General features: G+C 46.0%; 1 protein-coding gene across 1 annotated transcript; it reads right to left on the minus strand.

Moving 5' to 3' along the window:
* Positions 1 to 4,880: 4,880 nt before the first annotated feature.
* On the minus strand, positions 4,881 to 13,780 carry lclat1 (lysocardiolipin acyltransferase 1). Its single transcript, XM_084675317.1, has 6 exons — positions 13,413 to 13,780; positions 8,664 to 8,833; positions 8,088 to 8,286; positions 7,788 to 7,934; positions 6,298 to 6,414; positions 4,881 to 5,408 (listed from the first exon to the last, which is right to left on the minus strand). Exons 2-6 carry the CDS (start codon positions 8,829 to 8,831, stop codon positions 4,882 to 4,884), a joined length of 1,158 nt encoding a protein of 385 aa, XP_084531443.1. The 5' UTR covers positions 8,832 to 8,833; positions 13,413 to 13,780; the 3' UTR covers position 4,881.
* Positions 13,781 to 18,264: the final 4,484 nt, after the last annotated feature.

Below are 18,264 nucleotides of genomic sequence, written 5' to 3' on the forward strand. Positions count from 1 at the left end.
GTATGCGCTTTTAAAGAATGTTAGCATTGTGGACAGTCATCTTTATGTTCCCCGACCAGGTACACGAGTTAAATGTTCTGCGTGAGATCAAAGGAACAGCCATGAAACAATGTTACACACCTAACATTTTATGGCACTATGGGTCTTACGTAATCATATAACACATTGTGTTTAAAAAAGTATGAGTGGATTCTTGTAAAGCGTTCTGTCATGAAAATTTGCCTTTTAAGTACATTTACTACTACCGTTGACACATTTGTGAAATCAGACAGTGACATTAGATGATCTTTAATTAAGTGAACATGCCCTGGCTATCTTGAAAGGTGTAAAGCATGCTTCTAACATTGTCAATCACACCTTAAATCCTTCCGACAGTCATTGTGTACTCCTGAATATAGACATGCGTACACAAGTGGGAGAACTAGAGAAGGCATTTACTGAAGTGACATGCAACAGGATCTGGATGGAGAGCTGCGTCAAGACAGACTTAGCTAACCTACTCTGAGACTCATTCAACACTGGATACAAATTATAGTTGGCTTTGGTGGTGTGTAAAATAGGCTTAAGGACAGGCAGTGACGAAGAAGTCTTAATCCAGCTATAGATATGACTGAGTCCTTGGTGTTATTTTTAGACCTGATCTTGTTGGGTGCTCTCTTGGAGGGTGTCTGGTTGGATGTTGAGTGTTTGTGTGCGTGTGTTCGGTTCAACACGGTCACTAGTCCTTCACTCGTGTAGAATCTTTCCTTAACGCATGCTTGACAACACTCACTCTGACACCAATCAGGTCCCCAGCTCCAGTGTGCTGGCAGGATACTGTGGTGTGAATGCATACTGGATATTCCCATTAGGCGTCCCAGAGAATGTACCCCAAATGGGAGGATACCAGCCAGGACAAACAGGGGAGAAGGGATCCACAGTTAGACACAGCTACAGCCACATCCCACCAACTCAGTTGTTGGGCACACCCACTGGCAGGTGTGATGAATGGACACACCCTGTGTTGTCCTTGGCTCACTCCAACTCTAAGCCAATCCATCTGTAAGCAGCCAACACACATGAGGTCACCTAGATAGCTAGGTAATCACCCCTTCCCTGCTCATCCTAATGCTCTGCATGCCACAGGCCAAGCCATGAGTCAAGTCTCAAAGGTGGGGAGTCTAGTGATGGCATCCAAGTTCTTTTTAAAGACAGTGTTTTCGATAATCCATTGTCTCTGTGATGCTGTTAGAAATGCTTTGTCATCATGGGAATGGGACACTGGGTGTCCAGGTATTTTGGGCGTGAGGGTCAGCCTTTTAAGGAGAGGGGCGAGAGGGCGAGTGAGGAGGATATGTGTCTCACTGGATGACGGCATGTGTTTCTGCATCGTGTCTCCACCCACTAAAAAACAGTCATAGGTAGACTTCTATTGAAGCACAGGGGATGTGTATAACCAAGAAAGAGGAGGGAGTTGGAGGGGTGGGGGGATAAAAAAGACCACTGGCAACGTGCTTGTATCCATAATCGGGCAGTGATTCATAGTTGCAGGGTGCCTATTTTTAGAAGGCTTGCATCAATCGGGAGTCTTCCACCCGTATTGTCACTCATCTATTACCAACTGTCAGCCAGCATGAGCCCCCAACACTTCCCCCCAGGATTACTCTGCAATGTATAAGACCAGACAGTGGGGAGGGGGGAGAGGAGAGACTGACAAAAAGAACGATAGAGCGGGGAAACAGAGAAAGGGAGGGAGAGAGAGGCAGAGGGAAAGGGAAGGATACAAAGAGTCAAAGGCAGAGGCCTTGTTCCATCAGCAGCAGGACAGAAAATAGTAATAGTTCCATTGACATCACTCCCCATCATGTTGCTAGGAGACGAGGGAGTCAACATTAGTTGCCAAGGCAACCCCACTTCACCTTCAAATCTCTTGCCCTCCGCATGTCTGCGGTAGTCTTGTGTGTGTCAGACAGAGTGGTGTTGTGTAATATGAGCGCTTGTTGACTTATTCACTGCAATAGGGTACACCATGATCCCTGCAGAAGTGCTGCTTTCTGCCTGTCATGGTAGTGCTCATAAAAACAGCTGATTATGTTCAAAGTGACATGACTCTGGGGGTAAGATGGCTGAGCGGTTAGGTAGTCGGGCTATTAATCAAAAGGTTGTTAGTTCGATTCCCATCCGTGCCAAATGACGTTGTGTCCTTGGGCAAGGCATTTCACCCTACTTGCCTCGGGGAAAATGTCCCTGTACTTACTGTAAGTCGCTCTGGATAAAAGTGTCTGCTAAATGACTAAATGTAAATGTAATGACTCTGCGACCATAATTCGCTTTTATTTCTGCTAATGCCTTCTGAATGTCATTTTTATCAGTGACAGTGGTGTCATTAACATAATAGGCCACAGAATAGATCTGGGGGTATATCCTGTATGAATAGAATGTCTGATTGTACCAAAAGCAGATATCTTTACACAAGCACATGCAGAAAAAAATACAGGGCTACGACAAAATGGGTTGAAACAGTGAATGGATTTATTCCTATTTATTATACAGCGTGACGGATAACAGTGGCCCGTTAAGATATACCTGAGGACGGTGATTGTTAAGTCCAGCATCAGCGGTTGATTGTATTATGAGCAAAAATACAGGAGAGGGAGAGAGGGAGAGGCGAGGAGGAGAAACAGAGATGAGAGGAGGGAGAAAGAGAAGTAGAAAGAAGGGGAAATCATTTGGGGAGAGGTTTTGGGGAGAGGGAAAGCTGCTTTAGAGGTTTTGGTGAACAGAAAGAAATGGATCATAGGTAGATAGGTCAAACATGCTGATAAGCGAAAATAATTCAGTCCGTCCATCACAGTGTGTAGAACCAGCCTCTCTACTCACACAGCAGGGCCTCGTGGGAACACAACTAGAAATGGGAAGTAAGAACCCAAAACAGCCTCAGCCGCATCACTCATGGGTGAGCGTTAACCATCAGAACAGCACATATACTTAAGACTTCTTTATAAAAAAGGACCCTTGGACCTGCAGCATGGAGGAGGCCTGGGGGACACCTGTGGCATCTACATTGGAGGGGACTGCAGGGAGACGAACCTAACCCTAACCAACCAGCCTCTATATGGCAAGGTTTCTGGGTTGGTAGGAGGTGGCCTGGAGAGAGATGGACAGGCAGGGGACGATCCGGGTCGGGGGTGGGGGGGGTTAGAAGAAGATCAAGTGCGGCCCGATCTCCTGTTTCCATTTCGCTTCCATATTTGCTTTTTGCTTTTTTTTGGCACAATCGGTGCAGCTTTCTCAGCTGTCGTTCCCTAATTGAGTTTAGCGCAGGCTCATCCCACGCCAGGTCCCTGGACAGAGGTAAAAAGAAAGAGAGGATGGGGAGAGGGAGGGAGGTGGGCATCAATTGGCAGGGGGCATTTTTGGATTAGGGTGTCCGAGACAAGTTTTCCACTCCAAGTCTGGTCCTCCTTCGTGACACCCGGGAGGTAGTGGGGTTACGTTGCCCGCATGTTTCCACCCCCGAAACCCCCAGCCAGCCAATCACGGTCTACCCCCAGTTCCTAGAAAGAGCAACAACAACAAAATCTGCTTCCCTAGTTTCCCATTTGATGACGACCATCGTTCATTTTGGCGTGAATCACACTGTCTGTGAGGTCACCTACACAGGCACCTTGGCACCACGAAGAGGAGCTACCCTGTCCTGACAAAGGCAGTCCAGTCTACATTCTACAACGGTCTCTCTTTACCTCGCAAAACGCTTCTCGACTTTGGCTCGCCTGTGCAAAAGCAGTTTTTTAATGCACAAAAAAACCTGGCAACACTGTACTTGACGTAGGTCTCCATAACAACCCAAGACACCTTTATGGAACCTTTATGATTGCTGATGTATAATGTGTGATTTTATATATATTAGGAGGGGCAGGCAAGTGATTGGTAGATCTTATCTTTAAAGCTGCAGACAGAAATTATTATTCCTACATATGTAATGTTAGATATATTTGTGTGAATGTAATGGTTGGGTCCCGGATTGTATAAGCATGTGATTGTTGGTAAGTGAAAAGAAACATGAGCATTTGAAATGACCTGTTTTTAGATTTTCAGGGTTAAATTGCTATAATATTATGACATATTTATAATTGTTGTTGAATGTATATGACGTGAACATAACACACACATAAGTGTTCTGAATCCTTATAAAGACCGTCAAGTAAAATATTGCCAAAAACTCATGTTCCTATTTTGAGAGCCAAACATAAAAAACATAAAAACCTGTATAGGGGCTTAAAGCAAAATTGTACAAAGACAGCCTTACTATATGACAGACGAAACTATTCTGATTCAGCACAGGTAAACAATGCTACACTTGATGTGTATGAGTGACTTTTCACTTGGACTCCTAGCATTTCAGTTCTTATCATTTAATCTAGTTGGCTTAACAATGCCTGTGAAAACAGTGACTCATTTGGCTACACTTACAAGGAGTCTAGATCAGCTATACACAGCACAGTATTGGAAAGGATATTGGCTAGAATTGTCACAGTATACACACAGGTTTTGTATGAGTGCCAAGCACTATGGCTCTGCTCCATAATAATAATCCCAATAAATAAATAACAAAACAATGGAAGAATAACAAAATAAGCATAAAAAAATGGGAACCAACTTTAAAACCCCCTTTAAAAAAAAAAACACATGTCTGAACTATGGCTGAACATAAGACTTGAGGAGGTGAAACTAAAGCCATGCAGGCCGGTCGCCCGCCCGACTACCCCGAGAGCGGCTGTGGACATGGAGGTTTGTGCGAGGAGCACCCAGCTGCACCTCAGGGCCCATCCCTGGACCCAGAGAAGCTCCCCCCCCCCCCACGCCCTCTGTCCAGCGCCCCCTCCCACCCACCCCTTCTCATCATCCCTCCTTCTTCCCCTCCAGCAGGCCCTTCTTCTTCCTGTCCCTGGCCACGGACGTCCAGTAGCGGTGGGAGGCCAGCTCCAGCAGCTCCAGCCCGCCCCCAAGCCTCAGCTGGCCCATGTACACCGCCACCATCAGCAGGAAGTAGACCCGCAGCATGGGCCACAGCCACAGCCCGGCCATGCACAGGGGGATGAAGCAGCTCCAGTAGAGCAGCGACACCGCCTTGATCAGGGACACGCGCAGCTCCGTCTTGCAGGGGGGCACGCGGGTCGGCCCCTCGCTGTGGAAGGCCCGGGGCTGGCCGGCGTAGAAGTGCCTGAGGCGGACCTCCTTTTCCGCCCAGCGCTCCTGGCACCAGGTGTTCAGCTCGGAGGGGGAGGTGGGCAGGGAGGAGGCCGGGTAGCGGCGCACGTGGAAGTGGATCTCGCGGGGGAACAGGCCCAGGATGAGTTGACGCTCTGTCTGGGCGATGTTCTGGGGGAAGGCGATCGTGATGTCGTGGATTGCGTCCAGGTTCTTTCCTGTACAAGAGGAACATGAGAGAATGGGAGATCATCATCAATATTACAGTTAATAAAATAATTAGCCTAAAGAATTTGAAGAGACTCCTCCAATAGATTATAGACAATTAACTATATATTATAAAGAATCCCAAAGACATATAGATTGATATTGGCCCTGGATGGATGCTTTGTAAAGGGTCTAAAAATCACACTACCATTGCACAAGGTTGCTCCTGTCAGAGTAAGACAGTATCGAAATGACTTTACCAATCTCTGCTGTTGACTCCATCACAAGCTTGTTATGCTACTGTATGGTAAACCTTAGCCTACAGTACAGCATTAGTCTCAGTCTCTCCCATATGACAGTACAATAGGCTTTGAGTTTAATATCTGACACCTGCCACCCCTCCCCACCCTCCTGCATCCCCCCTCCCTTCCCACCTGTCTTTGGGTAAAGACATGACGGCAGGAGGAGGTGTATTTAAGGCATGCTGGAAGAGAGCCAGGGTGAGCTAACAGGGAAATGTGATCCAGCAGTGGTAGTGGTGGTGTAGTAGGTGGCGATGAGGCACCAGTCTGACACTGGGGACAGAGGAGTCGGACAGGGGGGTGGCAGCAGGGTGGCAGCAGGGGGTTGAAAACGCAGCTGCCAGGAGATCTAACTCTGGCAGGCTTTACAGTCTTGTTGTATCAACTGTGTTTAACAGGTACATTTAGCTGGGAGTTCACATCATGGGCTGTTATGGTGTACCTAGCGTTGTTTTCATAGGGGTTCAATGGTGACGACAATCACACACAGAACAGTATTATGATGTACTTATAGTCTATGGGACAACTGCATTACAACCTTCCACTGATTTTTTAGTTATTCCCCCCCCATCACTGTTGTTTTAGTCATTGGACTGACCTTTGTTCAGTGTGTCCACGATGAAGGTGAAGCCCCTGGTCCTGGGGTGAAGGACGTACTCGAACTTGGGAAGGCCGTTCTTCTCTGCAAAGTCATCACTCCTTGCTCTGGTGTATTCTGCAGGAGCGGGGAGCACAGATGGGGGGGGTTAAGGGTCAGGCAGGGAGGAGGAGCTCCAGAGGTTGACATGAGGGGGGGAGGGGAGGGGGGGGGAGTGCGTCTATTTTGGTCCAAATGAGACCAAAGCCCTCTTTCTTAGCGGATTTACCGGGAATGATGAGTGTTTACCTTTTTTTTGTATGAGCATGTCCCCTGCAGACATGCAGGACACTGGGAGGGTGGAGGGGGTGGTGGTCTGGGGGGAGCCCTACACCTGGCCATCCCCAGAAATGCCCTCCTTCAGGGGACAAAGCTAGGACCTGTCCCATATGGCCTGTTCATTTCATAAAGTAATAAAGCCTTCTTTGATCCTGCAGGGGCCACAGAAATCCTCAGGGGGGCTTAACTGCACCCTCATCTAAATCCTATAGGTGTGTGTTGTGTTGTGTTTGTGTGTGTGTCGTGAAAGGGGGTCATCTTCAAGATGAAGATGAGAAAACAGTACAGCTATGAGATGTAATTTCTGACCATGGATTTGCTAGTAAACGTAAGCCCTGGTTTAAGGGGAAGGCGCAAAATCCTCGGAAAGAGACACACAAACGACAGAACATTCCTCCCAAGCAAAGATACAAAACGGTAGTTGAAAGGCTTAGGGCTATGCCCAGTTTGGGGCAACGCGAACAGAGGAGATGTATGGATGTAGGACAGCTAAGCTAGCAAGCTTTCGAACCAATATAACTTCACCTGAGGTGTAGTCCAGTGACGTCAGGCTGACAACAAAATGAGTTGGCTCATCCTCTCTTAAGGCTGGACAGGGACTTTGGCTTAGTGTGGCGTCTAAGGTGCTTTAGGCGTTAATGGTCTCAGTCTCCATGTTGGGACGCTGCCCTGCCCTGTTTCCCAGGAGCCAGTGTATTGTAGTCTTTAGCTCCAAGTTCCTGCAACCCTAATCTAGCTGCATTTGATTAAAATAAAGATTTGGTCACCATGCTGAATCAGGTTAGCCTCATCTAGAGAGAAAATCTACTCTCTGGGAACAGGGCTGGACAGGCCTTCTCTGTGTGACTGTTTGTTAGAAAAACTGATTAGAGGCTATTAGACTGACAGACAAACAGGAAATGATGTCTCCTCACCTGACCTACTAGTATAAATTATGTCAATAACAAAACATTACAGCAGCTTCTCTAACACAGATTAGACCTAGTCTTAGACCAAGAATAAATTGGTCCAATTGAATCACCTCATTTAATCATTGTAGACTAGGGATTAAACTTAATCTGTGTCCCAAAATTCCGGGCCAGTACATCATGGCCTACGATCTCAGGTTGTACGGGGAGGGGCTGACGGTTAAGGTGTGTGTGGGTGGGCACGTGTGTTCCGCGGGTTCTCACCAGTCAGGTCGGTTCCCTCGGGGAACAGCAGAAGCTGCAGGGGTTCTCCAATGTCGCAGAAGTACTCCAACATGTTCTCTATGTGTTCTCTGTCATCTTCCCACCGGCGCTGGACAAAGATGTAGCAGGCCACCTGCAGGGCCCAGCCTTAACACACACACACACACACACACACACTTCAGTCACAGCAGCATTTTATCTGCAACCCCAAATGAAAAAGCTCTATTCTGCTGACAAATAAGCACTTCTAAGTCCCCTGTGAGGTGTATGTGTGCGCATTTCCAAGCTACTCATACCTACCAAAGGCAGGCACTGCTTTGAGGGCGGCCTTGAGGCAGATCTTCTCCAGGCGCAGGTAGCTGTACCTGAGCAGGTAGCACCAGAGGAACATCCAGTCCAGACGCGTGCGGTGGTTCATGATGATCACACTGCGCTCCCCCGGGATGAAGCCATCCCCCGTAATCACCACCTTCACCCCAAATACCAGCTCCAACAGGGCCTGAGACAGAAGGAGGGAGGTGGGGAGAGGGAAGTGGGAGAGACAGGGAGAGAAGGGAGAGACAGAGAAGGACAGATAGTAAAAGAGATGAAGGGGGGGTTAGAGTGAGCCAGAGAAATGATAAGGTTTGAGGGTGCGGGAAAAGAAAAAGTCAGAAGTGAGAAAACAGTTTTTCTTTCCCTGCACACAAAGGCAATGTAACACGGCCGCTCATGAGACGAGCTGTTCCGACACGGACAATGAGGTACAGCCAGGCACAAGGCCACTGGAGTGAGAGGTCACAGCACAGCGTGAGGGCAGAGACACGAGGGCCAGGCTGCCAGATGACAGGCTCAGGAGGCACCACAGGGGGGACGTGCGGGGGGGGGGGGGCTCACCACAGGCAGGGTGAGCCAGGTGGCTATAAGGCGGTTGCTGATCCAGCGGTACCAGGCGGGAGACAGCAGCATGAGAGGCAGAACCGGTCCCAGCATGAAGATACTGCCGAACAAGATGCCCAGGAACAGGGTCAACATGAAGTACAGACCCCGCAATGACACATCCATACCTGGGAGAGAGAGAGACGGAGAAAGGTGGGCGTGAGAGAGGGGGTAGAGAGAACAATACAGATGGAGAGAGAGAGTATGGAAAGGAAAGACAGGTACACCGTCAATTCAACTCTGTGGTTCTGAGTCATCCCTAAGGACTGAAAAGTAGTCTAAGTGGGGGCGGGGGGGGGGGGGGGGATGTTGTTAACCATGAAGATGAGTGTGTACAGTACGCTTAGTGGAATTTTCCTTTGAGGATCCAGGAGGCCGGCAGTGAGACTGGGCTCAGGAATTGGATAAAGCTGCCCAGTCGACGCAAGGCAAATGGAATGATCGATTTTATTAGCGCGCTCATCCATACTGAACCGCTCTGCGTCCGCCGAGCCTCTCGAAACATTTCCCCCACAAAAACAGTGGAAAAACACGACGGCGACGTTCCTGCTGAGGGAAAGTAAATACTGAATCTTTCCAGAAGGTGTGCACTGCACAGTCACCAAAACCACGATTTAAAAAAGAAGACGGGTGTCTCACGTTTCATACCCTTGAACCGAGTATCACTTGAAACATTGCACTTTCGTCCTCAAATGTTCCATGTTCAGTTGACGTCAGGCTTCATTTCATGCTCAGTTAACGCTGTGTCCGAGTTATTCAAAGCCTCGTCTGCATCAAGAGCTCTTTCGTTTTTATCAGTAGCCTGACAACAAGACAGACATACCAAACATAAAAAACGAGTCTACTGAGGAAGCCATTTTCTTAACAGAGTTATGAGACCTTTGGATGCAAAACAACATGTGCTCACTGTGAGGACATACAGCTTATTAGCTGTGGTCTAGCCCTGTTCAGTAATATGCTCGTAGCCTACGTCCAAGGCCAACCTACCGTCCAAGTCGGTTATAGTGTCAGTTTCCCCATTATGTATCAGTAAAAATGAGTTATCTGACTGGAAAGGACCAGAACCATCATGATGCTTGTTAATGGGGCAAGCTAGGTTAGGTTAGCCTAGTGGTTCTCAACCCTGGTCCTTAAGTACCCTGTGTCCTGCATGTTTTATATGTTTCCCTGCTCCAACACACCTGATTCAAATGAATGGTCGTTAACAGGATTCTGCATAACTAGGTAACAACCCATTCATTTGAATCAGGTGTGTTGGAGCAGGGAAACATCTCAAACGTGCAGGACAGAGGACCAGGGTTGAGAACCACTGGGTTAGCCTATCTTAGCCTATGTCCTCTGACTGCCATGGTAACCATTGTAGCTAATGCAGGGATTCAGGCTGTCAGTCTACAGGCAGAGTAAGCAGGGAGGAAACGACCCCCACCCAGCAGGTGTTTCATTCCCTGGGTTGAACTTTGGTTCATACTACCCTGCCTCAATTTCCCTGGCTCTGTGATTGCACAAGCCTTCACCTCAAACCACCTCAGGCTACAGCAGCATCATGACACAGCAGGTCTCAACTCTGCAAGCAGAGTGGCTGAAGGAACACTTAACAACCCAGGTGTGTGTGTGTGTGTGTGTCACACTCACAGTAGAGTGAGGACATAGGGGTTTAAGGGTTTTAAACAACGGAAAATATGAAGCGTGAGAGAGGAACAAGCTGGTTCAGCACAATTGTCACACAATTATGACCTCCTGTTACAGATTTCTGCCACAACGTACACACGCACACACACAAACCAAACACACACAAACGCACCCTTGGGTGTCTGCTGGAACATGCTGGCGCATATTTTAAAAGTGCTGGCCCATTTCAGTTATGCACTGAAGAGGATACACATTTTAGGTCCCCTGAGAATGAGGTGAAAAGTGACTGGAACTACCGACCCAAAACAGTAAAAATGCCAGAAACTTGTGCTCCTTCCACCTACAACATCTCACCAGCCTTCCACAGGAGAACCACATTTCCATACTCTGGGTCAGATGCAAAGACAATATCATCGACTCTGCAGAGTGAGGTTTTATTAAACATTTGTCGGGTCACCATAGCAATGCCTATTTGAACACTGCTCAAAAATGTTAGCCAACCGCAATGAATTGATGTGCTCTTAGTCTGACCCTGTATTCTTTGGCAGTCTACCTGCATTCTTTCCTCTTAGTCAAGAACAGACAGACGTCGTTACCATGATGAGAGGTTAACCACATTTTGGCTTTATACAAGGGGCTATCTGTGTCCTTTCTCCGAATCCTGATGTCTGAGCTGCGACATGTACACTCTTCTGGAAGATTCAAGTGTCCTCCTCAGTGACATCTAAGGATCCATGGCCAAAATGCAAGCTTCTTTAATGTCAGCACTGTGTGTGTGTGTCTGTGCACATGCACGCATCTCTACCTGTTTAACGTGTGGTTCTTTGAGAGATAGTTGAGTAATCTGTCTGGCTCTGCTGTGGAAAACCAGAGCGGACTTCAACCCCTGGGTTCCGTCTCCAGCTGCTGGGCTCCAGGGTAATTGCTCTCTGCCATGATGAGCATGGCAGTTTAAAGGGGTAGTGGAAAAACAACAAGTCTTTAATGACTTTTTTCCATTGGAGCTCTGATAAAGGTCACCCAGATTAAAAGTGAGGAGGACAAATGAATACACCGAGGATGGTATGCACGAGAGCATACACACACATATGCTGGAGTGAAACGCGCGCACACACGTAGACACACCAAAAAGGCTGGCAAACACCCGCCTAAATGTGACACAGACACAGTTTGCATAGCCTATATTTGACTATCAGATCGTGACAGATTGCAAAGCAAGGGATCATATTTGCCACTCCAGAGACTAAACAGATGTCCCTCTGTGTGTTGAGGGACCACACTGCAGGGCCACTGAGCCGGACTGCCAGCCAGGACTGGAACCCGCACACCTATACAAATCACTTCCTTTTAATCACATACAAATGCATTATACACAAGGTGTCTGTGTGTGTGCTTCTATATGAGAGTTATGTGTCTATGTGTGTGGTAGCAGAGTAGCCTAGATACAGCAAAATATGTCCACTGTGAATGACATGTCCAAAGCCTTCCAAAAACCTAATTAAGTGTGGGTGTTTTCATGAAGGCAGAGGTAGGCCAGCCCTCTTTGCCTGCTCATTTTGCTAATGGACATCCTCACTGTGAGGATTTGTGTTGGTGGCACTGCCACCATCAGAACACACAGAGGATGTCTGTCTTATTAATGAGGTCTGGGTAATCTCTGTGAATAACAAAGTGACAGTTACTCAGAAACAATAGGGACAGAGACGACCCACTGAAGAATGTGCATCGCGGAAAAAGTAAAGGCAACCCACAGTGGCCTCATTTGATTGTCACACATTCCTCTGGTTGTCATTGCTTAGCCTTGCTTCAGGACTATAAAGTCCAACTTCCATGGAAGTCAGTCTACTGTCAAAATCAAAGAGATGTATTGTTATATGAACAGTACAACATAGGTTCCGACTGGACAATGACATTATTGTGACATGGCAAGCTATGTAGTGGTATAAAGGGAGAACGAAAATGATACAAAACACCAGCAGCAAAACTGTCAAAAAGTAGCTAAAAGTATTAAAAAATTGCAGTATACCAATACAAAAACACTAAAATGGTCACAGTTGTATAGATGCAAAGTGAAGAGTACTGATGTAACTCCTCCTGGTCCTAAAGTATTTACACTGAACTGTCTCAGAGCTCTTACAACACTTTGTAAGCCTTTGTACCCATAACTAAATGCTCCACCCTCTATTTATAGGTAGTGTTGCCGCAAAGGGATGTCAATCCAAGGTCAGGTTCCTCACAGATTAACCTGCCTGGTCTGGTCTTCTAGTTGTGGAAGGTAGTCCTGTCAAAGGCTACTGTCATAATGACTAGCCTTATTTCTCTCACAATCAATTGCAAGCACCATGCTGCCAATCTGTCTGTCAAGCATGTAGTAGTTTGAAGTGAAACATACATAAAAAATATAAAAAATCCATGCTTAGCAATGTGATTTACCCTAACCTGCTCCTGTGTATAATATGCTGATCATATGAACCTGGCTATGCCTTACATACTCACGTCTAACTGCGTAGAGATCATGACAGCAAGTGAGGGTAAAGGATAGGTTTGGTGAAGTGAACCTTTATGGTTTGGCTAGCTAGCTATATGTTTAACTGGCTTACATTTGACTTTCACTCTCATGCAAGCATTAATGCTACTTTGCATTAGTATTGTTGGCAACAGTGACAATGAGCACGGGTAAATGTGTGTGGATTTACTGTACTGTACCTCTGTACTAGCTGTGTTGTGTCCACTGAATTTTTGTTTAGGACCGTTTTAAATAGTTTAATAACTAGTTACGTCTTTGTGATGACTGTGAAATGATAACTAAATTATATCGTCCCACAAGTGAAGAATCTTGTAATGTGTGATGTTAAACTATTGAAAGTCATACTAGTTGGTAGTTGACTAGCTTAAGTGTAACCAAGTCATGGATAACTAGCGTAGACAGCTAGTATGAAATATTTAGGTACGTGCAACTTCAGAGCAGCTAGCTAAATATACACTGTAGCTAGCTAGCTTAAGAGTCACAGACCATCAAAGCATATTTAGTCGGATAACCGTTAGGCTAGAGAAGTCAAATGGAATAATGTTACCCACCTGCAAAAGTGTGCTACTTCCTTGTCAATTGGAAAAAGCTAGCTGGCTACAATATGCTAACGTTGCCTCGGAAGACCAGTCCGGGGAGATGCGTCCAGCCATATAAATGTCAACAACTTGGTTGCGACATTAGCATCTGCTAGCTGTTGCTAGCTAACTTCTGTGCTCGCAGGCTAAACGTGTTCAAGTAACGCGTTGGCAGACTCGCTGGTAAGCACTGCACTGGAATCTGAAGCCGCATTCGCAATTTTGTCGTTTGGTAGTGCTGACTTTACTCATAAACTATGATTACATTCACGGATTGATACCATACACCTTCATGTTTTAGATGCACGCTGGGAGCAATGAGCTCTGTCAACATCACCGATACGGGTAACCTGACAACTTCAACTCTCAACCCATCTGCTTGCTTGCACCCCAAAAATGACATCAATAGGGGACGCTGTTCGTGTGGATTAGATTACATGGAAAATGTGAGAAATTATGAAAAAGTATCTCTTCTGAAACTCTTAACTCTTAATGTAATGTATTTATTTAGGTGACGCTGATGTTAACATGCCATGTTTTGTCTTTCAGATAAGTCACCTATCAGGAAAAGGTGTTAAAGTCAAGAGTGCTTCATAATAATTAATACAAAAAATACAATTTACATTTATTCATTTAGCAGACACTTTTATACAAAGCGACTTCCAAGAGAGAGCTTTACAAAGGGACATAAGTCATGATCATAAACAATGACATAGACCCAAAACATTGTGGGTAGCCAAAACATGAAGCATGCGTTGTGAAAAGCAAATACTACTACACGATGATACATGCTGAATTCATGATCAAATGTCCCAACCTATCCTTTTAGAGCAGGGTAAATAAACTCATTGCATGTCATTTATTTCCGTTACCTACAGTCATGCTGCTGTTAAAAGTGACCTCAACAGGCAGGGATGTGTCTCTGATGTGTGTGTGTGTTTAGTATGCATGTGTTTTGTGAGAGAATACGTATGTGTATGTATGTGTGTGTGTGTTTGGAGTTGGGTGTGCATGTGTGGGAGTGTGTCAAGAGAGTGAAAGAACAAGAGAGAGAGCACTTACTCAAACTCAAGTCTTTTCCATGACCTGCTCCCTTTGGCATGCACTCTATCTCAGCGTCTGAGTGGACTGTATGGTTTTATCAGTAAACTTCTCAGGGGTCAGTGTAACAACTCAGAGAGAGAGAGAGCAAGAGCCGTGAAGTGGCCTCTCTGACTTGTGTCTCACAGCCAGTTCACCTATACTGGAGACACACATCGATCACCACACTCGCCTAGACACAAGATAAACATCTATAGGGAAGCACATGTCTTTCTTTACTTGAGTAGTTTGTGTAGGTTTTCTTTATGCATATTATAGTATATAAGTAGTAAACACATTTCAGAGAGGCATCAAAGATGGAGTCTGTGTGGTTATTGATGGAAAACAGTATGGGTGATTCATCACAATACAACATGAAATATAGCAGTGTTTCACAAAAAGAAAAGTAAATTGTTGAACCATTGCACCTGTGGTTACATGCCTGTTCCATGAGAGTGCAGTGTGCCATTTTTCTTTGTCTGTAAGGGGGGGGGGGGATTATGTCTTTTTTTGGGCATTGGACATTACGTCTTGGGTTGTTTTTTTTCAAAGGATTCTATTGATAGCAGTAAATGGAGGCTTTATTTAAGAAGAAATCTCTGCTGGTTTGTTGTTTTTAAACATTCTTGTCCCTCCTGACCCCTTGTACTTTTTGCCAGTAGAGAAGGAGGGAAGAGGGGGATGTCGAGGTTCAGGAAAGGGACAGGGATGATTTAACTCAAGTCTTCCTCCCTCTCACCCTACACTTCCCTCTGCATCTAAGTTCTAAGTAAGCCTGCATGTACAGTATATATGTCTCCCTCTTTCTTACTCTCCTTTGAAGAACTTCACACAACAGACTTGAATCAGTCCCACCTCTCTCTCTTTTTCCCTCTTTCTCAATGTCTCTCTCTCCGTCTCACTTGCTCTCCTCTTTCTTTATCCCTTGTCTGAATTGTCAGAATTGTGAGGTGAGGCTGTTTTTCCAGTCTCGTCTCCAAGCCAGGAGTATTAGGGGGGCATAAGCTGTCTATTTATATCAGTGACGCCCCATAGAAGAGCAGCAGAGTCTGGATTAGCACATTAACACACAAAAGTACACGCGTAATTGGACCCTGACAGGCACAGTGATCAAAGCTCAAAAACATCACAGACAACATGGCAGCACTCTCATACATCACCCTATTAAACAGAGGATGAATCTTTTAAGTGTTGGGAATCATCTGCCCAAATGAATATGTGGCTGTCTGAGTGCATACTTGGGAACGTCTGCGGATCGCTCCTTGTTGAGGGTTTGATTCCAGAGCTGCTTGGCACTGTATTGATGGTTCTTGACTTGGATGGATTGTGTAATCGTTACGGCTTTGTTTTGAATGGCAATCACTGCGTCTGCTTACTGGCCCCTAAGGGTATGTTGACTGAAACTCACTCTATCTGAGTGGGGGAAGGTGGAACAGATGACCATAAAAACATATCTCCTTCTCCTCAAATGGGGGCTATATTATCCTTTTAAAAAGCCTAATCATTCTACTCTGACATGTTTCCCTGTAAAATCACAGGTAAAGCCACACAAGGCAAATTTGAGGAAAACTAATTTACACCGATACCATAGTGTCAGAAAAGTTAGTTCCAAACCTTCAACTCATCTCACCTCTTACCTTATCTCGAGTGACCCAAAGAAACCTCATAAGCCACCACGTCTCTCGCACAATCTCCAGTGAACCCAACATGACCCTGTGTGACACCTTTGCTGCAGTACATTGTGCTCTCTATTTTAGACCTGCTCCATATCCACCTTCTCCCCTCTGTTGATTCCTCAATCTCTTCATCCTCCCTCTCCTTCTGTTCTGTCCCTCTCCACTGTCCCCTGCTCAGTTTGTTGGCAGTGCCAGCTATGTGGACTCTTGGTGTCCCGTCTCCAGACTTGTTATAAATAACTAAGCAACGTTTTCTCTTCATCTCCCGAGAGCTCCACGTTCTCACACTGGAGAAACCATGGGAAAATAATCTTTCCTTTACGCACACGGCAAACATAGAAACGCGAAACAACAACAAAAAATCAGGCACAAAAACGCACACAGTTACACAATGTACTGGTGAAAAACAAGACAAATGTCATGTTGCATTATGTAACCCCCACCGTGGGAAAATATGAAGGCACAGAGAAACAGAGAGAGAGACACACAGAGAGAAATGGAGAGACAATGAGCACACTGTCCATAGCTCCTGAGACGTGAGGCCTGGGGGACAAGAGGCCTGGTGGGTGTGTGAGGGGACAGGTTAGAGTGTGAGCATGTAGAGAGAGGTGGACACAGAAAGAGAGAGAGAGAGCATGTTGGTGTGGGCTGCAGTGGGGACTCGGAGAGGAGTCTTGGGTGAAAGGGTCAGGCTGTGCTGACACACTGGGATCAGTGGCAGATTGTTTCCACTGGAAAGAATTCCCGGAATGGGCTAGAAGAGCTATCAGTGACTGTGCTCAGAGCAGAGGACTGACAACAGTTTATTACACAACCACACACACACTCTATCTCTGTTCTCATACACACATTCAAACATGTAGCGGTGCACGCCAACGTTGGTGTGCGAGACACAATCCGTCCCTCGTCATTGCAGGGCTCGGATCTCACCCCAGGCCAAGTGAGGCCCCACTGTCCTGTCCACTAACATTAGCTTACACGGATGTGGGTTGTTCATGGAGCTACTGAGGATTTTGTAAAACACAAAGAGGAATTCAAACTAAAACTGGTTGATTATGACTGACATTTATTACTTTCTTGTCTTGAACCTGTGACAGCTTTATCTCTGGCAAGTTGGACTTAACCTGTGAGTGCTATTGTGGGGCCCAGGCTTGCCCTGGGTTTTGAGTTCACTGGCTGGACTCAGCAAGTCGTTGTTACTGACTCCCTAGCCCCTGGCCTCCCGCATGATCCCACGGCCCTTCTGCTTTATCAGCAGGCAGGTATATTAATAACTCCTTGTGCTTCATTTATTTTCCAGGAAGTAGGAAGCATGGTAGAATGTCAGCTCATTGTTCTCTTTCCAGGAAGTAGCCTTAAGACCTTGTGGAGATGCCACCTGGCCAATCTGAGAAACCCTCGACCCCTTAGGACTGTCCCCTCCCAACTTTGATGGACAGTTCCAGGTACAAGGTACCTCCATCAAACCTGACCTGACCATGTCACACTACAATACAGCAACAAACCTCCTAGGAAAGTTTCCGTTGTAGCAGTGACCTGAAGCCCCCCTGTTGGTTCTTGTGCACTGCATTGTTTTGTTTTTTACCCCAAACATTTGCTATTGTCATTTGAGGGATGGTTGTGTTGTCACATCCTACCTTTATCTGTAATGTAATGTATTTATGTAGCAGATGCTTTGATCCAAAGGAACGTACTTTAGAGGAGGGACTTCAACCTGGGAACTCTTGATCTGCAACTGAGATATACCCATTCCCAGAGTACAATGTTTATGCAATACCTGATTCTCACATAGCAGAGGGCCGAATTGCATTCCTTTTAGACATGAAATTATAACTATAGGTGTTTACATTAGCTAGATAGTGTCAACAGTATTCTTCATGAAGCTCAGAGAACATGCTGTACATATATACTGGAAGCTTTTCTGTCTTAAGAAATGCTGACACCTTCCCAGAACTCTCACAGTGAACTGGGGTCCAATTGGGTCTCATAACTCTACTAAACCTTTGCATTTCAATGTGCAATATGGTCCAATGTCACATTCTGTAAGAGCTCTAATATGCTTTGAGTGT

This window comes from Hypomesus nipponensis, chromosome 3 (genome assembly GCF_054491055.1).
Source record: "Hypomesus nipponensis isolate SF chromosome 3, ASM5449105v1, whole genome shotgun sequence".
Classification (NCBI taxonomy): Eukaryota; Metazoa; Chordata; class Actinopteri; order Osmeriformes; family Osmeridae; genus Hypomesus; species Hypomesus nipponensis.